Below are 22127 nucleotides of genomic sequence, written 5' to 3'. Positions count from 1 at the left end.
ATTACTTTCCACCATGTGTAATGGCTCCAGGACCATACCGACCATGATGTAAATCCCAAGGGTGGTGACAGATCCCCAGTGCTTCCTATGGAAGGCAATGGCTAGATCACACAACTGAAACTAAACCAGAGAGAACTCCTTTATCCACAGCATTCCCCAGGCCATAAATAGTGCGTTAGTGATCAGCCTAAGACAGCAAGAAGTGCGTGTCATGCCAAAATTGACTGCTGGGTTACTATATGACTTTTGCTTTCTGTCCTTTATCACTTTAAATGTCCTTCTGTTCTTTCTTTGATACCTTCTTTGAAGTTTTTTCTGTATGAAAGATACTGTACATTGCACATTCTACAATACTAACTTTTACTACAGGCATACAATAATACATATAAGCTCTGTGGATTTTATACCTTCTAACCACAGGTAGAGCTGTACTGATATGGCATGTAGGGGAAAAGTGAAAGCAAACAGAGGATACGGTTGCTTTTTACTGCCAAGAGTGAGTACCACTGCTTGTATCTGTCCCTAACAGCTCTTGGGCAGTGACCCATAATCCCTCCAAGCCACATCCAGGTGACCCAATAGTACACATCTCCCCCACCTCCAAAGCTAATTAGGCATTTTCCAGAATGTTCAACACTGCCATATATGGATAAAGGCTGCCTGATAAAAATAATTAAATATTGAAGACAACCACTCCAAACTACCAAATACAGCCAAATACTCTGACACAGTTTTACTCAAAACCCCAGAAAGTGGTAAACAGGCTTGTTTGCATGGCAGTTCTAATACTTAACAAGTTTGTGAACACAAGTTATAAAATTCAAAGATATAAAAAGTTTCAAAATAAAATACAAACGTCTCTTTAAAAAGATAAACCCAGTATTACTTAATAGTAGTTGCACCCAGACCTACTGAACATGCTACTATTTCAAATAATCATGCTAACTTTAAACCAAACTGGAATGGATAACTTGCAAACAATAATTTAAGGCCACAATTTGCATTTAATTTTTTGAGAGACTACAGAAGATGAGAGTGAATCACAAATATGAAGTAAAGCCACCACATGAAATAAAGCTGTCATTACAGGATTCACTGACTTTCGCCCTAACACTAAAAGTGGGGAGGAAAGGGAGAAGGAATGAAATCCTGAATCTCTCCCACTTACAGTAGGGCAATGACAGCCCTCTGCTTCATCTTGATGTATTTTATTTGGAGTAATGACAGTGACTGTCAATCCTACAGTTATAAATTTACAACCATCAACCTTAGTCATAAATACTGAATTGGAGAAATGATAGTTTAGCCACAAAGGCTTTCACTTGATATACAGAATTTGCAGTCAAATATTTCAACTAAAGAGATACTACTGTGCTGATGTATTAATGGTGCAATGCACTTGCCCAACTCTGAAGAAGTGGGAATTTGTCAAAGAGTTAGAGACGTATGGGCTGTCATGTAATTCTGAGTGTTAATCTCTGAGATGTTTTGGGATAAGGACTCACAGTTCCTAGGATAATAAGATCAACATCCAAATGCACTAGTGATCTGGAAAGATATGAAGACAAAGATACAATGATTGTGGATTAGAAACATCTCATAGCTATCAGAAGGAAACCACTACACTTTAACAAACTTAAGACATAAATGGTGAGCATTCCAACCCTTCTTCCCAAGAGAATCATCTGAACAAGAATCATTCATTTACCTCATTGGAAACACCAGAAGAACTGTCTTGAACATAGTCCAAAAGCTTTTTAGGTGGCTGCAGCATAAAAGCAGAAGTGTAGAGATGAAATGGAGTAGAGTCAATGGCAGCAAGGAATGAAATGTGGAGAAGGTGACACAGTTAGAAACTAAGTGTTGACAGCATCAGATACAAAGAGTGACACATATGGGTAGAATGGGAGAAAGAATGTGTTACAATAGTTTTTAAATTATAAGCATCTTAATAAAATGTTAGTAACTTTAGGTAGTAAAATTTACAACTGGAATGGCTGAATCAATACTAGCAGTTTTTAATACTGATGAGACAGAAGAGTGTAAAGCATCATAGTTATGTCCTGATGGGGAAATCTCATTATATTTTATCTTACAGGAGAAACTATTCTCAGGTTATGATAATCAGTAAAATATTGTTAACATATTGTTCATCAGAAGAGTATCTGGACTGTTTCTGCCCACCTAGAGGGAGAAATGACAAAACAGCTTGAAAGGCTAGATAAGAGGAGATAAAATGTCACCAGTGAAAATGTGATACATCATAGACTATTGGACAACAGATTAAACCCAGATATATTTAACTATTTTTCCCTGTTATTTGCTGGTGGTATTTAAAAGGCAATTTTTAAAAATGTTATAATTAAAAAATTAAAGCTTTTAAAGAATGTGATTTGTTTTCTTTTCTGCTCTCACTGAAGTAGCTGTGAGTTCTGGCTTTGGTTTATGGCTAGCTGACAAGGGAGACTAAGGTATCTGGTTCCCAGAGTGACCTCCAGGGCCCTGTATCATGTTCTTAGACTCCTCCTGTAGCCTGGCATGTCAGTAATTGCCATGCTGAGGGGGGCTCCAAAGAATTGCTAGCTAACACAGGGAAGGATAAGAATGGGAATGTTTTAAACCCTGACAGTCTCAAGCTCAAATGCCATGTCTATTTGGGATTTCCTGCCTGTGGGCAGCTGCTTCTGTTTGTTTTCTCAAGCTCCCCAGAATCCTGGTTAGCTATGAAAATACTTAACCAGACTGAGGGGATGCTTGGGTTTACTTCAATCTTTCTGAGGGGATTTGAACTCCCATCTTCTACCTGTGTGGAAAGTACTCTAGCCACTGTGTTAGACATTCTTCTGTGATAAAGGTATTAGCTATCCCTTTCCCTAAAGATGTTAGAGTGTACAGGAGAGAATTTGAGCTCAAGGAGGCAGAGAGGGTGTGTGCAAAAGCAAGAGCAGGTGCATCTCCAACCTAGTTGTTAAGGCACTGTGCAGGGAGGAAGTGAAACCTAGCTCTCAGCTTCCTTCAAGGACAATGCTACTGTTTTATCCCTGTATAAAACACACAGTGTACATCCAATTAAGCCTGCAGTATTTGCAGAAGAACTGTGAGTGCCTAGGCAACTAAAGTTGAAACCCTGAGATCTCTCTGATGTTTAGGTGTTTCAACCAAATGGAGCTTTTCAGCTTTGTATCTGTAAACATAAAATGCTCGCACTATGAATAAGCTAGCATCTGTCCGCCCAAGTCTTTTTTTTGGACCTGGCTATTTGTGAAAATAGAAGCAGAACTGAAGTATGTTCAAGCAGGTGTTCAGCTTGAAAACAGCAAACCTGTATCTCTGTGTTCATATACAAAATACGTATTCTGCATGTATGCATACAGGAGAAGATAAAAAAGGAAAAGACATTTTTATCAGTATTTACTGACATAAGCAATATGTATATGGCTGTGTACATTAAAATTTAGACATATTCTGTCAAGTAAAATACACGATTTGTAACTTAGCATCCCTAATGCAAACTGACATGATTTTCTGCTTTAAAGGAGTTAAAAAATGATCCAGCCAAATGCAAAAGATTTAGGGAGACTACTAAAGTTCCCTGTTTGATATGTTATTTGTCTTGTTCTTAAATATTACACACTGCTATTTGTCTAATATGTAGTCTGTATTAGAGCTATTAAAGCCACTACTCTGGCAAGTTAAGGTTCCTCACTTACCGGACGTCCAAACTCCAGTTCTGAAAAGAATTTATACCAGGGTTCGTTTTCTAAATCTATGTCATCTGGGTTTATGCGATCAGGCTGGAGCAGTTGTGAAGGAAAAGGGAAGGAAAAGGCACACACTGAGCAGGTGCTAGAAATGCCATGTCACTTTAACAACACACACACAAACACAAAACAAATATGGGGAAAGGAAAGGAATAAAACCAAAGAATGAAGATGGTATTTAAGACAGTGAATATTCTTGTTCAAGAGCTGCCACTGACTGGTAGCTTTAATACTTTTTCTTGCTGTTCTTCCAATACTGGAAGACATCAAACATTTCAACATTACTCTTTCAAATTTAATAGGGCTCTGCCCACTCCTGTAAACATCATTGCATTACTTAACTACCTTTGATGCTACTAAAGATTGCTTGTTAAGAAGATGGTTTAAATGACTGTCATCTTCAGCATAGGCAAGAAATTGCCCATCTGGTCAGCAAGACATAACTATATCAGTATTGCATTTGGTCATTCCTTGTCTTCTCACAAAGCATGTTAATTCTGGATCTTGCTGTCTTGAAGCAATGCTGAGCAGAGATAAGGAATATGAATCATGCAGGCATGACTGTATCAAAAAGCCACTTCAGCATATGAAATTGAACTGGTATATTTTAAATCCTATGGACAAGAAGTTGGTGAGAAAATATGCATTCCGTAATAGTAATTTTAGCAGTGTTTTGTAACGCTTTATCTCCCATGGCCTTGTTGGAATAATGAAGCTTTCCCCCTCCCCCCCCGTTTTAATCTGAAATTTCTCACAGCAAAGGGATAAAGTAGTGATTGAAGATAGCACTAAGAAAATTCTTCAATGAACACAAGAATAATTGACAGATTTATTCAAGTAGCATGAAAATATGACAGCACAAAACAGTAGAGCTCCCAATGGGATATCCAATTAACTGCAAACTTGGCTGCATTAATTATTTTCTAGAGAGCTCCAGTTCCTTTGTAGGATCTGATGCAAGCTGTCATGCAGCACAGAATTACAGTGAACTGTTGGCTTAAAGAACTCTGAAACAGAGAATTCCTCTTGTTAAAAGGTATTTCTGAATTTAAAATTTGGTCCTCCACTATTGTAATTACCAGATCTCAGACACTAGTTATGGTGAGACCTCCAAGAAAATTACAGGGTCCTGCATAAAGAATGATACTTGTGATTAAGTACATAACACTTCTGCCTCCTGAGTCAAGCTGTCACCAATATACCAGAGCAATCACATACAGCTATTTCTGTAAGAGGTAACACTGTGTTCTTGACCATTTCAGGTAATTAAACATCTTACAGCACTTTTCTTGCTGCCTTTGATGTTCCTGGAACAAGCTGTCAAGTTTGCTCTACTGAAAGGTCAACAACCCTTTTGAACTACCTTGGTGCTCCTGTCTGTGCTCTGTTCGTGCAGTATCTGGACACCAACTATTGTTTTATAGATTTATAGTCATAATGTCCCTTTCAAGTAAGGGAAGTATTATTCCTGTGAACAGAACACGGAGTGAATGCCAGTGATGAACAATTTGCTGTGCTCCACAGCAGGGTTAGGAAGTGAAGCTGCGCTGGAGTTTTTCCCTTATGTTTCCACCATCCACAGCTATATTCAGCAATACTAATGACAACTGTTTCAACACACTGTGCATACCCAAATCTTTAGTAGAAAATCACCCCTGAAATTAGTTTCATGAATTGACCAGTAAAGATCTGGGACCTTAAGAGAGGCTGTAATTGAAGACAAAGCACATGATTCTCTTCTACAAACAAATGAGGGCGTGAGGGCAAAAAATGACAAAAAGTCACAAAACAGAAGAGAACTTCATTATGTATCAACTTGATTCCCATTACACAGAATGCTTGGTGTATTCAGAAGTTTTTGCTTACTTAAAAAAAAATATCCACAGTTTAGCTGTGGATACTCTGAGGACAGAACTAAACAAACAACTGCTTTTTTATCATTTTTCTGAACAGTATGTTGAAATATCTGTGGTAAGTTTTCATCTGTATTATTATACCAGTGAATTAATTTTCACAGAGATGTTAATATCAATAATTGGGTACATCTACATAAAAGAAATTACTAAATCCCTTCTCTAGTGCATGTGGCATTGACGTTATGGAGCTGTTTGCACTACAGAGCCACGTTGATGTTGCTTGCTTGGGTAGTGTATTCAGCTCTGTGAGCCTCAAGGTCCCCTGGGTAACAGTAGCTGCACAACTACACATTGACAGACTGTTGCTCCTTATTGTAGGAAACCAGAACATGCCATCAGAACAGATGTGTTTCGACCCAGACAGCCAAGGAGATAAACACCAGAATGGGAGTTGGCTCCCTCTTAATCTGGAAATACTCTTGCAAATAGCTGAAAGCTTAACCCCCCCGCCCCGATTTTCTGCTTGTAAAGAAAAAGCCAGAGGTAGTGCATTTTATATAGTTTCTAAGTTTTTGAGTTCTTCTCATGTAGTAGTGTGCAAATAAAATGAGAGCATAAGAAAGTGTGTAGAGCTAAATCCATGCACACAAGTCCTACTTTTATTTACAGTTTAAACTGCAGAGGGCAGCACACAAAAAGAAACGGAGGGCTGAAGTCTGCAACTCCACTGCTGCCAGGCAGTTCTAGAGAGGACTCTGCATTCCGTGTGCTACCAAGATCAATACGCAGGCAATTGATTTCTCTTGGCTTTCAGATTCAATTTTGCTGATGGACCTTTTTCTATTATCTCCCCGTCGAAGAGACTTAAAAATGAAGAAATAATTTTGACTTTAAAAAGTGAACAGAACTTGGTTTTGTATCTCCCAAACTGCTTGAATAGAAGGTAAAAGTAGTAAGTAAATTTCCTTTTTATGACCTGTCAGTCAAACCAAGTCACATTCCTATACTCTATCCTTCATCTAGTTATTTAGGAATATTTCATTACATGTTGAAAATACACTACTGAAGAGCAGTAAGTAGCTTCACTCTTTTTGGCATTTGCATTAGATGGTCAGCACAGCACTGCATCAACACATTCAAGTATAGAACAAGAGTGTCATTGAAAAAAGATACATTTATAATGCTGTATTCAGCTTTGCCTGTGATATACACAAGTAGATAATCAAAAGTGGGCATTTAAACCATTAAGTTACATGTTCCTCACTATTAACCATGGATCTGCATGGTCAAATTAATATTCTACATTTGCCTGAAGCCTGTTTGGAACAATGGACTGAGATGTCTGTTGTAAATTTGGCTTTGGCATTTTATTAGCTCTGAAGTTTCCTTTCGCTTTTCCTTTTTTCTTTTTGGGCTATAGCTGTTAACAGCTCCAAGTCCAGATTGACATCGTCTCTCCATATCTTTTTAAGCCATACCTTTAATGTCATTTCAAAACAAACCTATCCATAGAATTCCTGATTGCTTTTTAAAACATGCAGAGAAAATCTTTTTTAGTTGACAAAGTGTTGCTCAAGTAACTCAACTAACACGGAGCACAATACTCTGATTGATAACCAGCAGGACAGAAAACTTGCATATTCTAAAGAAAAATCCAAATTTTCCACTACAGCATAAAACCCCTCCAAACCCCCAAATCAACAGATGTGCCTCATGGTGCAAGCCCAGACTATTTCTGGTATTTGACAAAATAGTCGCATTTTTTTTAATGTATTCAGATCATGAAATCCTCTTGCATAGAAACCCAGCAGAAGAACTTGTATACAGAAAATATATATAAAAAATATATGGAATAAAAATTTAACCTGATGACTTTTATCTGACTAGCACATGTGTACTTTCATGTTCAGTCTAAAACACCTCATGAAAATAAAGGTATCGATTGCTTGTACCAATTTTACAGTCTTTTTTTACAGCAACACTCAGATCTTTCCTTAATTGCTTTACTGCAGAAATAGAGTACATGTATGAAGGAATTACTTCACATATACATGGTTCAAACTAGTATAGAATAAAAAAATATAACTTAATATTCACATGAGTAAGATTAAGTTATTACAACACAATTTACTTATTCACTGAAAGTAAACATTTATATTAGGAAACAAATTCATGGTTCAGATGATATTAAAGACAAAGAAGAGTGTTTTATTGAATTGCCGACATTAGAGGTAGAAACATATGTCAGAACAACTTACGTACCACTTTATCAGTGCTATGATATTAGAAGAAAAGGTAATGTTTTATGAGTTTATTGAAATAGGAAAAAAGGAGCTGAAACATCATTGCTTGGAAGAATATTCAACAGCTTAATGTCACTTACTTTTAGTTGTGATCGCAAGCCTCTCATTTTTGTTGATGTTTTATACTCTTACAACTTGGAATTACAGATGGAAAAGCATTAATTTCCTTTTTCATGACAGTAGCTTGCTACATGATACTGCAGCTTGAAATTACACTCACCTTTTTGTATCCATAACAAAAATAATCATCTATCCCTAAACAATCTATCCATTTAATGTCTATTATTAGGTAATTTTTTTAGGTTTATTATTACATTCTTTTGACCTGTTGAATGATATCTGCTGAAGAACATTTCCCACGAAATATTAGTTTTACATTTAATCTCATTTTGTTATATTCTTCCCGTGTTTCTAACCTCTACATTAATCACAACTGGCTCCAGTGTAGTACCTACATCAATAAAGGAAATGCTGACCTTTCAAACCTCATCTGCCCTGTCTAACATCATATAATGTAGCTGTATTTTTTTTCTGATCATTTTGGTATCAAAACTCCAATCCTGTAGACATGGAAATCATTTCATTTCAGCAAAAAGTTTTAAGATTTGAAGTGTTGGAGAAACTCCCTTTGACTTTTTTTTTGTTCTGGCAAAACTAATAAGGTAGGAGTTTCCAGTTCAGATGCCATAAATGTCCATCTTTTACAATATTAATGAGCTATACTCTTATATTCCGTATTTTGATTGCTATTTTCTTTCAGTTTCATCAGAACAATTTTTAAGACATTAAAAGTAATAAAAAATTCTGAGATTATCAAGATGAGACTTAACTCATGCAATACTGACACAGTTGAGAATTCAGAGTTTTCAACTGAATTTGGAATGAATGCATTGTTTTCAGATGTCAGGTTCTCCTACACACACACAAAAATCTTTCAGCGTACTCTGCTGATTACCCTTTAAGAAATCGTGAGTTTTGCCTTCCACATCCCATTCAGTGAACACAAGGAACACAAAAAATAAACTGCATAAGCAAGTTAAAAAAAAGGATTCAAAAAAAGTGCAGAGCGCACTTTTTAAAATTTCATTGTTTGCTAAAATTGAAAGAATGCACCTACGATCATATTCATCAGCAATTCCATTTGAATGATTTTTTCACATTACAGTAGTTGAAAATATAATTTATTAAAAAAGTGAGGCCATTCTTGCAATATCACTGTAATTTTCTTTTTTTTTCACTTGAAACTGCTGTTATACTCTGGCACTGGGAAGGCTGGTAAATTACCTCACTGGGTATAATGCAGCCACGGCAATCAAAATGAACAAATGCCATTACCTCTTAAATGAAATTAAATTTGTCATCACAATAAATACTAGGTCTCATTTAATCATACTGAGTAATTAGCAGTTCCTATAGAAGCGCCAATTTCCACTTTGAAAAATGCGTCAGTTCTGCAAGATCTTAATTTTACAGAAACACAGGTTAGTATTTTCTAGTTCATGACAATTATGTTCCTGCAATGACCACAGAACCAAAAGGGAAATGTGCTTAGTAAAGGTGTTTCACACTGTTGAAATACTACATATGTGGAATTCAATTATCTGCTTAACTAATTTTGTATTAGTAAAATTAATTCTGTGAAGAAACATGTTACTGTAATACAGAAGCAAATAATAATTCAGTATTGATTACATGAATGCCTTTGTTTTCCTAAAATAAAGTACTGAGATAGCGCAAAGGTAAATTAGAAAGGCTGAGTGAATGTGTCTTTCAGTAAATGAAGTCTTCTGTTAATGGTGATTTTGCATGCATTAAGCATAGCTTTATCAGACATGCTTGTGAAAAACTCCACAATTCTATCATTATTCAGAAAGCAGAAATAAATGCTTCTAATTACACGTTAGTGTACACTGAGTAATCACAGAGTAATTGAGGCTGGAAGGGACCTCCAGAGGTCATTTAGTTCAATCTCCTGCTAAAAGCAGGTCTAATCAGGTCAGGTTGCTCAGGGCTGTGTCCAGGTGAGTCTTCAACACCTCCAGAAACAGAGATTCCACAGCCACTCTGGGCAACCTTGACCAGTACTTGACCAAAATCTCCTTCTGTGTACGTTTATTTTAATGCACTAATTAACCATCAGATGTGCTGTCAATGCTACTCAAAATGAGTGCGGGTGATGCATGCCAATTAGAAAAGCAGTTTCCATTAATTCACAGTTCTGCTTATTTGCACAGTAGTGGCTTGATTTCTTGGAAATAGCAGAAGATCTAAGCTCAGCGAATAAGCTAGACCTCCATTTTTAACACAGTGATCAGGAAAGACCAAAGACTGCTGCAAAGTCATATTTGAAAAAGGACCTTAAAAATCAATCTAAGCATTTATAAATAGCAGTAAATAATAAAAATATGACCTCTCACCAAAGTTCTTACTGTGTTACCCATTCCACTTATGTGTCTTACCGGTCTTTCATGTTCAAGGATTGATGATTTTCCTGGCTCATATTCAAAAATACTTCTCGGTTCGGAGCGGAACTTGCGGGTATCTACCTTTCTGTCTGGGGGATCCCAGTCATTTCTAAAGAAGAAATAGGAGCAATTGAGTCAATTTGCTGTCACTGCTGTCTGCTTTACATCTCTGTGCAAGAGAAACATGCAAACCTAAACAAATTTGGCATGGTTTCTCTTTCCAGATTTCAGCTGTGAAATGTCTGCCCTAGCATTCAAATGTTTTGACCACTGTATCATCTTAACGTATCTACAGTAGTTAGACTCAGTACATCAGAGTACTGAGAAAAATACTAGAGATGTCACAGAATCGTATCATAGAATCACAGAATGGTTTGGGTTGGAAGGGACCTGAAAGCTCATCCAGTTCCAAGCCCCATGCCAGGGACAGGAACACCTTCCACTAGATCAGGTTGCTCAAAGCCCTGTCCAGCCTGGCCTTGAACACTGCCAGGGATGGGGCAGCCACAGTTTCTCTGGGCAACCTGTGCCAGTGTCTTACCTGTTGTTCCAATGTCTTGGTGAAGAATTTCTTCCTTGTATCTAATTTAAATCTCCCCTCTTTCAGCTTAAAGCTATTCCAACCTATGGCTATGTCCAGCCTACGTGATCACTCATACTTTTGTTATAACCAGTAGACCAGTTTAAAAACTTCCCTGACATGCTGTGTCAAAATACCATGAGATTCCTTCTCACACTGCAAATTTACTATACTTGTTTTATGCACTATACTAATATAGGCAAGAGGTAAATATTTCTGTCATCACACAATATGATAATAAATTCATGTTGAAAAAGTTACAAAATTTTCTGAGACAAAAAACGAGGAATTATTTTAAAAGACAGTTTGAAAACTCTAATAGATGCTCTTTTTTCTGATCTGAGATTTAAATAGTAGCAGTGGAACTGCTCCTTAATATGTAAGCAGTATACTGTTTCCTTGGAAATTCAAACAGATAAACCAGAATGAGAATTTGGCAGTTGACTCTGGGACAGAAATTTATCCATTTTCTCTACAGCTATAAATTTGCTATCATTTTAATAGTGCTATGCCAAGAATAAAAAGTAACCCCTACTACTGTATTTTTTCAGTCACTTACCATGCTATTATTCATAACTACTTTACAGCATAGCTATTCATACCATTTCATTCAGTTATTTAGTTACTATCACAATGAGAGCTACCTTTTCATGGCAGCTTTTGTAGTTGCCACCTACACTGCATTTGGAAAACTGCAGCTCATGCATCTTTTTATTTAGCTCTGTGTGAAATGACCTACTAGTAACTCAAAGAATGGGAGAAAAAGGGAAATCCTAACAGCTATTCTCCGTATTTACAATAAGAAAGAGCATATACAGACTAAATTCTATCAGTTCAGCCTTTCTGAAGTGACTTGGTTTGATGTGACCTGACATAATAAGGCACATGTTATGTGCCTTAAAACAATCTATGGGGTAGCTTTTGTTTACAGTACATTTGTGAGTGCAATCTCTGAGACACAAGACACCTCCATAAAATGCCCTGCATTTCAAGGGAAGTGGTTCTATGTGACTCTATTGTTTATTTTCACTGAAGAAAAAAATAGTTTCAGGGCAGAAAAGGTTGTATGTTTTGAGAATGAACAAGAAAATGGAAATGTTCTGATGAAGTTACATTATACTGCAAGTCACTGAAGTAAAAAAGATGCTATTGAAATTCTGATTCATTCAGTTAACCTAATTCACAGTTCAGCCTGTAATCCTTTATGGACTATTATTTTTGAGCTCAACTGTTAATGCAAACCATATCTTGCCTCCCAGCTACAAAACCATGATACATGTGGACCTAAGCCTCTTATGTGAGATTTTAAATACTCGGGCTTTATAGGCAATTAAAAAAGAATCTCCCAATGGCAGGAAAAGATTGACAAGCCAGAGCTGTCAGCAGCAGGCCAAGCATAACTAACTTGTTTGGCATCCCCTGGGCTGGAGAACGTAGGTTTTGACTTCCTGTCTTACCATGTACAAGATTAAAAGAAGAGCCTAAACAACCAAATTCAGTGCTGAAGCAGTTATTTTCAAGCTTCACAGAAGAAACTGCAACTAGCCTCAGTTTCTGTGACCAAGGCATTTGGTCACAGGATGATGACTCACATAACTTCTGAGGCCAAAGCTAAGCAGATCCATATTTTGGTGCCCTGCTAACAAAATCTACACTTCTGTATGACTTGCTAACAAAATACAAACCTCACAGCATTTGGGAAGCAGCCCAACTCTAACCCCTAGCATTTCCTCTTGACAACCTGCCCTCAGCAACAGGGGTAGCCAAAAATCAGTAATTGTCAAGCAATCTTATTTTCTGCAGTATGTGTATCTGCTGCATTGCACTACGTACAATTCATAGTCTAAATGCTTAGTATGGAATTTCCTCATACTGTTTTATTCAGACTGCAATTATTTGAAACTGTTTAATTAACTTTCTACATATAAAAATGTTTACAATGTACAAGCTAAAAAAATCAGCAAATTCTGTTTTGTTGCTTGAATGTAACCAAAAAAAGATGTGTTTGTAGCCACTAATGAAAAAAAACCCTCACCATATATTAAGTATATACACACATATACATAAATGTATAATAACATAGTATTATATTAACATGTTATATTCATGAATGTAAATGCTAAAGAGAAGGATTTTTGCTTGAGCTAGTAGGTGCAGTTATGCTGAAAGTCTATAGAGTTTGTGTGCATGGCACTTTGCGTGGTTTTATCAGAGGGATAAGCATTTATTTCCTGAATTATTATTAAACTTTTCCAGACTGGACTCTAATCACTGGGACCTGGTTTTGTGCAGCAAATTTGAAGCTGGAAAACCATGAGAAATCTGAACTGCCCCTTCAATCTGCCCCTTCTTGGTCTACCAAATGGAGATGCAAGTTGCAAAAATGGGGATATAAAGCACTTCTGAGATCTGAGGAAAGCAGGTTGACTGCTGCACTCTTATGGTTTCGCTCTTGAATTTCAGTTTCCAGCATCTTTTAAATCCCTTCTCTTTTCCACTGGATATCATAAATAGCTTTTCCTACTTGGACACTAACTATTTGAGATAGCTGCTAAAGCATGGATTGTTCTGAAATACAATAAACAGGACAATCCTGGTAATGAAAATCTTAAGTGCTCATGCTGGTATTGCTTGTAAGAATAAGCACTTCTTTAGCACATTGAAGAAAAAACAACACTATGTGTGATGCCCACATTAGTGGTGAAGATTATCCCTCTTATTGGACTGTCCCTTGAATAAAGCCCTTGAAGTCTTATTGTTCTACACCTTCTATTTTATCTTTTGTGATGCCCTGTAACTGGATGACTATACATACCAAGAACACTTTTTGAAAAAATGCAACTTACTTTTCTGATGTAGACCTTTCCCTCAGACGATGTGGTGGTACTGGAGGTGGCACATGTGGAGGTGGTAAAGGGGATGAGATCTTAAAGGCATCGGAGCTACTGTCAGAAGCGCTTTTCGACAATGGTCTGTATGTCTGTGTCTTTGCAGCTGGGTGTGCCTGAGCAGAGAAGGATGGACTGTAGGAACCTAATATAAAACAAAACCAGAAACAGTCAAAGCATCAAAATGAGCTTTAATAAAACACAACATGGAATGTTACAAGAACCCACTATTACTCAATAAAGGTGCAAGGTTACAAAAGTGTGTAAATGCATTTTTGAAAGTACACTGCTGTATACTGTGTACCTCATTATTATATTTCTATAGAGATCTACAAACACACAGATAAAATGCAGTATAGTTAAAACAAAATAATGATTAATTTAGATGTTAATTAATAATTCACTAACAGCTGTGACGGATATAGCCATCAGAGCTGTTAATGACAGCCTGTAATTACTCCTCAGGCTCATCCTGCCTCTCAGTTCTACATTCAGAACAAAAAGGCAGGAAATGTACATTTTTTCCCATTATTTTAATAATTACTGTTAGTCTGAGACAATTAGGCAATAGTGTAACTTTAAGAGGATCACAAGAATCCAAGCAGATCTCAAACAACTGACCCACAACAAAAGCTCTCAACAAAACAGAAAAAGGCAGTTTGAGAGCACATTGAATGCAACGAACACTGAAATTAAGAATTTTAATGTTTTTTTGCACGAGGCACTGTGGGGCTTTTGTACATATAGTCCACTCACACTTTCATTTTTGTTTTTGTAAATAATTTTACCATGTGGTTATAATCTTCAGAAAGACACAACAATTATATATCTTAGATGAATGTCTTTCTTGCAGCCAAATAATGTCAACAGCTGTGCCTATAGCAAAAATAAAAAGATTATAAACCAGAATAATCTTTATTAGACACTCTTACTGCATATCTTAAAAGTTGTTTTCAGTACAACCTTTTTGTCTTCCTATGTTAGCAATTAGCATTTGCACTTTCACACAGTAGTTCCCTTTCCATTTTGATGAGGAAAGGTTGCATTACTCACAATCACTAGTGAAAATGAATGCAATGTAATCAAGAAACTACAGTATTACACTGTACCCCATCTGCAGTAAGAGGCACACAGCTGCAATTCATTTCTCCGGTAAGAATGAAATCAAAATTAAACTGTTTTATTTGGGAAAAAGGGCATGAAAAAACACCAACTGAGATCAAACAAGATGATAAAAGGTGTTTATGTAAGCATTATAAAAGCAAGCATGAATAGTTAACTACCCCTGTTACTTGCTGACATTAACAAAAGACTCATTTTGAAGTGAGGGAATAATTCCTACCAGTACTGTATGCATATGGAGTATTATACATGTCTGTGTCGTCATCTACAAAAAGAAATGCACGTTACAATAGTACAACACAAGCCAGTCTATCACAGCAATGCAGATTTGTTTTTGCAAATACGAACAGCAGCTTGGTAGGCAATCACACTCTGTATTTCTTTTCCTCATCCCACAAGTGTTTTCTGAAGACTCTTGTCCCATTATACTTACCAAGGGCTAATTTTACCATATTACTAGTAAAAGGGTGTCTTCTGGTCATGCCACCTATATTGTGTACTTACTGGTTAGCACTGAATTGCAAATTACAGCTTTCTGTCAGTTCTTCTCACTTTCTCAAACTCGGTTTCTTCCTTTAGTCAGCTCCCCTCTACTAGAGACTATTAAGCTGTTGCTCCTATCATAAAAAGCAACCTCAAATATCTACTATGTGACTGGTGTTAAAATAGATCCTGTATGCCAAAATTTTCCTGCTTACATTTTATATTCAGCTGTTCTAACATAGGAGCTCTCCAAAAGAAAGCTAGTATGGTAGGAGATTTACAGCAGCCAATTTCTCATCCTTCAAACCAGAGATGGGAATCACTTCACTGAGCTCTCAGTGACTTGGAATCATACTGGTATCCTAATCACTTTAATTTTTGTTTCGTTTTATTAATAAATGCATTAGAAATCTTCAGCCTTTGGCAGAGGAAAATAGCTCTCTCTGCAGTAAATTCAAATTAATCCATTTGCTTTGATTCATTATCTGACACTTGGTGAACACTTGTATTTTCACATAGCAGACAATCAAAATGCAGAAAAGTGCATTTTTTGATGCCATTGAGAACTGCCCAGCCATGACAAAAGCACACTTACCAGGCTTATGAACCATATGGATTTGCTTGAACATTGTCTTGTACCAATCCTTTGGCCTGTCAACTGTCTGAATAAAACATAATTTTTAACAATTAAAAACAACAACAACAACAAAACCTCCACGCAACAAAACCCCTGTGTATACAGATCAGGTCAGACATTTAATGTTATTCTGGCCACAAAATCTGTTACAGTTTGTTCCCTTTTTGATCTAATCATTTTCACACCATCTATTTCAAATGCTTTTCATCTAGGAATTCCTATAACAAGCTCTGGAAGACATTGAAGACTGAGTCAGTCTTGGAGTCTGATCTTGGAGGGTACAGTGGTTAGGAACATAGGAATTAGTGTCAGATCAAGAGTTTATCTTCTTAGTGCCCTATATTTGACCATGACAAATGTTAGATACTTTATAGTAAAATGCAAACACCTCAGCAATTAGGAGAGTGTAAGAAAAGCTTCTTTGGAACTCCTGGTAATTTCCAAGATAGATTATCTTCAAAATGTAATTGTAAAATAATGGGAGAAAGATTTTGAATACTACTGAGAAAAGAATTAAGACAACACTATATTTAAGAGCTAACATTTGCATTGTAAACAAACGTTATTTTCTTTCATCAGTTTCAAATTCCCTTTCCAAGCAAATTAATTTTAGATTATTTTTCTATTTTGAGAAAACTGAATACAACAGACCTTTCAATAACCACTCATTAAATTGTATTTACCCCTACTTTTGTAAGTTAAGCAGGCCCAAGGTTCCTGAACTCTACTCATATCGACATTTGCTTGTGCTTCTTTTTATCTCTTACTCTTCTGCAGTTTCCCTTTTGTTGCCATTTTCTTCGAGATAGGATGGTAATATTTCAGAAAAGCAGATAACACAAAGGCAAACATGTTTTTACTATTATTCTTCTTAGATCCTAAAAATTTTGCTCCTTCCACTATAGTCAGAAAAGCAAGTTTTAATGCCTTGGTCTTAACGTGCATTATCTTGCATTAGCTAGTAGTAAATCTGCAAACACTCTGCCCTCTCCTCTTTACCATGAAAAAAGTGAAAATCTGCTAATTCAGCTCTATAGGTCTGAGTGTGTTCTTCTGGCAGCATGCCATCTTTAGTGAATCACACTTTTGTGATTTAACATTGTTTCCCTAAAGGTATGAAACATCTATACTTGTGAAACACTGGTGAGAATAATTTAGCTGGATTTGAAACAAGTATGTTGGTTTGGTGCTCTAATATATATTCAAAAGTTTATAGGGAGGTCCAGAAGGTCTCAAGGAATTCATGTTGATGTGCATAACCTCTGTGGTGGTACTCATTTCCCACAGCAGTAGGAACCTGCAATGGTCACATGATACTGCAACTGCCTTTCTAATTGTATTAGGTCAAGAAGGGCCTTCCAACAGAGCTCAAATCAGTGATAAGTGAATAAATTGTAAATTGCTATGACCCTACTCTTTGTCAAGGGACAAAGGTGCACAGATATCACTTTGCCAGATCCTCCTTATCAGTCAGATCCTCCACAAATCCACAGGAGGCTTCCACTTAGAGATCAGGTATGGATAAGCTCCCAGGTAACCAGAGAAGGCAGCCTCCCAACATCTTTCTGGACATTTGAACTTTTTTCTCTCATCATCTCCCTCCTCACCTTGGGGTTTAAAGCCTCAGCCAGTAATTTGCCTCTACATTATAAGCCAGATAGGATTAGTTAAGGAAGAAATTACTTAAAAATGCATTTACTCAATTTATATTCACTAATCCTACATACCAATCTTTGTTTGAGGAATTAGCAGTATTCACAATGTACCAGGCCATTCAGATGCCATCCTGCTTTTCATACATTGCAGTTGTTTCAATTAAATGTTGGAATATGGTATCATCATATGTGAATGAACAATCAGCCAAATAGCATGTAGAGAGGTCAGAAGCAGTACCTGCAGTTGGTACTTAGAGAAGTCCATAATCATGGCAGTATTCCTATAATCCATCAGAAATTATGCAACTAAAGCAGGCATTTAAGACTTTCAGTGGACCTTCTGCATTTGCAGTCATACTGCTTTCCATGAATATGTTTTTTCCTTTCCTAGGATCCTGCCATAGTGGTGAAGTCTGGTGGTGCCATTTGACTGAACGCTTTTCTCAGTGAACAGCATTTCATCCTCTCTATTCCAAAGACTTCATTCTTAATGCCTTGGAATTTCAACATCTTTGGGGCAGGGCTTGGCATAGTGGCAGAACTTAACAATGATCTGAATTTTCAGGCTTCAGAATTGCACTTCTCAGAGCTGGGAGGAGTTGAAATAGTATGGAGGGAACATGCCAACATGGGATCAAGGTTCTGAGAGATGGGAAAGCTTTATAGGAATCCCTCCCCTTTGAGCAGCTTTGGACAGAGAGGGTTTGCAGGAATAGAAAGAGAACATCACTCTGACTTCCTTGGCTAAACAGATGCTAAACATGCTAAACAAAGCATGTTCTGAAAGTAAAGACAGACTTGGAGGAGATAATCACAGCTTGAAAATCTCCCTACTCCTGAAAGCCCTCCAAATACAGATACTCTCAGGTTCTGATTTACATGCTTACCTTTGAATAGCACAGTGTTTTGGAGCACAGTGTGTATGTTACCTATCACACATTAACTTGCATTTACTGATTTTTTGATAGAAGATGGAAGATAAAAGATGGAAGAATAGGAAACTTTTAAACCTTGCATGCAGCAATAAAATTAACTAACATGAAAACTTCTCTCTCACTCTCCAGATGGAGTGAAGCTGCATTTTATGGGAGAAGATTCCTATTTGGATTGCTCACTGACCTTGGAAAAAGAGTGATACATCCTACCTTCTACTGTTTGTGAGAAATGCAGTTATTTTTGCATGATTGTGCATAGTATTGCACTTCTTAGAGGTGTAAAGATGTTCTTACATGACTGGACTATTCAGGGCTCAAATATATTCATCAGCATTTAAAATGTGATCTCAAATAAGTTGAAAACAATCTCACTTCCAGCTAAGTAAGTCCTAAGTTAGAACACAAAGTGACACAAGACACATACACACATGTGCTAGCAGAATCTTTTAGCATACCTCACTGTGTGAATCACTTCTACAATACTAAGTTTACAAGCTCTAAGATAGTTTGAAATGGAAACATAACAAAAACCAGAGCAAATCCAGCTGAAGAATGTCCTAATTCAAATTAAGTTATGCTTTTAGGAAGAAATCTATGAGAGACTCAGAGCACACAATCCGAAAGTTAAATACAGGTTGGCAGTTTGCCAACTCTGTTAAGGACACTTGAGGGGGATTTCTGTTATAATCTTATATAACTGATATACACCCTCTTAGATCAATCTGCTATTAAAAAGAACAAAAATAATTATCTTATATAAAACACAGGGACTATTTACTTAAAAAGGGGGTAGGAAGCTAGTGCACTGTTGCAAAGGATTTTTATTTTTAAAAGATTCTGATTGCATCACTTTTAGTACCAAAAATAAAGCAAGAAATGCCACAGTTTCCCCCCATTCTTATAAAAATTGTTCCCCTCTTACCACTTATTCTGATTTTTTTCCTACTGCTTTTCTCCATCAATTCCTGATTTCCCCCCAATTTTTCAATCCATTGAAGCAGTTCTTGGCAATGCAACACAACCCCCTATGTCAGTATTGGTAGAGAGGGTGCATCCAACAGCTGCTACATCCTGGCACCTCAAAAAGACTTCACCTGCAAGGGCTCTGCCGCTTTCATCATGGCTCCCACTCTTCTTACTCTTTCTCCGTCTAGCACAGCACTTCTCTGGCTGGGAAGAGCAGTAAGCACTCCTCCCCGGACCTAGTGCAGCTGCCACTGTGCTCTCTGGAGCAGCCAGAAGAGGCTGCCCTGACAGCAGAGTGGAAAGAATGCTTCAGCATAGTGAAAACAAAACTTCTCAGTTCCACATCCTGGGACCTCTCAAGCAGTTACTAGTGCCAGATGATCAAAACTGGGCTAGGCACAATGAAGGGGCTTCCACACTGTCCGTTTAAATGGCACAGTGATCATATATTGTGCTTCCACCAAAATGCAAGTCACTTAGATTATTATCAGAACAAAACTATTAATTTCTACACTTCCCTGATGACATGAGAACCATTGCCCCCCAAAATGTAGAAGCATGAGAACTTTATACACACACATGCATATAGGTATACTTGCATGCATATATAGAGTATGTCTAAAGTTTATTTTAGAAATAACAAAACAATGCAATTAATACCCATCTCCAAAAGGCAAGAACTACAAGAGAAGCAAGACAGAGATACAAATTTTTGGCTACTTCTAATTAAAACTAGAAACAGGAGGTTGCCCAATTACGCTTCCATCAGCATTCTCCTTTTCCGTCAGCACACAATATTATATTCATGAGCTCGCTGATTACGCATACTCTATTCCACATTATATAAGACTAGAAGAATGCATTACTAACTATCAATTCATTGTATGAGTTCATACACAGATTCCCAGAATTTCCTACCGTTCTAATTGCTGTAGGGATTCCAGATTCATCCACTGGGCCAATCCCTGCATAATGTGGAGCTTTAATGACTGTAATTTTTTTTTCTTCTTCTGAGGATCTACAGATTGGTATTGTACTGCTGGTGGTGGTACTGCCAACAGTCTCAACATGCTGTGAGTATGACTCTGTGGACTCTGTAAAGACAACATGACAGAATATTGTATAACTTTACAATAATCACACTTGGCAGTTGCATCACGCTTCCCCATTTCATTGTGCTGTACAAAGACTGACAACAATCTTACCCATATACATATACAATGCTTGAAAAAAATCATCTTAGCTGAGGCTTTGCCCTACTTAATGTTACATTGTAAACTTATTTAAGGATCAGACAAGCTATTAAACTCAGATCATCTTAGATCAGAGGTACTTTTTCATAGCATCTTATTCACACAAAAAAAAAGAAAAAGCCCTCCAAAAATCCAGCAAAGTCTACTGAGAAGGTGGCAGCCGCCTTCTTATAAATCAAACCCTTGCACTTCTCCTATGCCTGAAATTAGTGATATAATTTCAAAATGTCTCCCCCTGCCAAGTCTAGCAAACTAGAGAAAATTGCTGTTCTGTAAGCACAGCAACAGATTCCAAACAGCCCTCCACAAAAAATGATGAGATATATGTTTAGAAGTGTTAAGCTTTGATGCATGAATATTTTTAAAATTAATTCAGACATGCAATTTTCATCTCTTAAAGTTATGTTGGTATGCTCAAGAGCCTCCACATAATGGATTATAGTAACTTGGCACCTGGGCAGCAATCTGATGATCCACCTATAGCACTTATGGTGATCCATGCAGGCTGCTACTGGTTTGTGGTGACTTGCAATATTACCATTTCCCTCTAAAATTCAGAGTGGTTTATTTAACAAAAACCATCTCACTGCTGGGATGTGTCGTATGGAAGTTTGTACTGCTGCAGATAATGTTCTTCTTTCCTATATGCAGGAAAAGGAGCCCTACTCCTTTAGGCATCATGTTTCAGTAAATTAGAGGGCTGCTATAACAAAGCTTCTTTTTTTTTTTTTTTTGCTGGAGCAGGTACAGTGTTTGTGAGACATTCCCACTGCAGGATAAATGAACGCAGGGAATAAAAGTAAATTCTAACACTACTGGTGAAGATTACAATTGCCTTTCGCATTAAAATGCTTTGATTCTTCTGAAGCAAAATACTTGAACGCAATGTAAATCAGCAAAAGCAGCTCTATTGACTGAAAGCTCTCTTTTAATTGGAATATTTTTGCTCATTCCTACTGCAGAGAACTGGATTTGGCATGGCTGTTTCAGCTGTTGACTCAGGTTTGAAATCCTGTAAATAATCCAGTGCTACACATATATGGCGAGAGGCAACTCTGCTTGGCAAACAGCTGAATATTTGGGCCTTTTTTCCAAAACGCATGATGCTAAACTTAGAAAACATTTTGGATATGATCCTTCATTCTTCACAGGCCTTGAACTAAGTCCGTCAGTGGGACTTTTACACGAGCAAGGAGAATTACATCAGGCTGTTACTGTGGAGC

The 22127-nt window shown here is 37.1% G+C and overlaps 1 protein-coding gene across 4 annotated transcripts in view; it reads right to left on the bottom strand.

Moving 5' to 3' along the window:
- SORBS2 (sorbin and SH3 domain containing 2) overlaps positions 1-22127 on the bottom strand; it is a 76645-nt gene that overhangs the window by 29319 nt on the left and 25199 nt on the right. For 2 of the 4 annotated variants that reach the window (XM_005149048.3, XM_031048977.2), the window contains 5 exons: positions 20570-20745; positions 16054-16120; positions 15196-15240; positions 13812-13998; positions 10380-10494 (listed from right to left, as the gene is read on the bottom strand). In XM_005149048.3, coding sequence (XP_005149105.2) covers positions 10380-10494; positions 13812-13998; positions 15196-15240; positions 16054-16120; positions 20570-20745 — 590 coding nt within the window. Of the gene's footprint in view, positions 1-10379; positions 10495-13811; positions 13999-15195; positions 15241-16053; positions 16121-19779; positions 19804-20569; positions 20746-22127 lie in introns of those variants that run through there. The other 2 variants (XM_005149051.3, XM_005149049.3) reach the window with 2 other exon arrangements.

Source organism: Melopsittacus undulatus, chromosome 7 (genome assembly GCF_012275295.1).
Source record: "Melopsittacus undulatus isolate bMelUnd1 chromosome 7, bMelUnd1.mat.Z, whole genome shotgun sequence".
Classification (NCBI taxonomy): Eukaryota; Metazoa; Chordata; class Aves; order Psittaciformes; family Psittaculidae; genus Melopsittacus; species Melopsittacus undulatus.
This window is presented reverse-complemented; position numbering and strand designations above follow the sequence as displayed.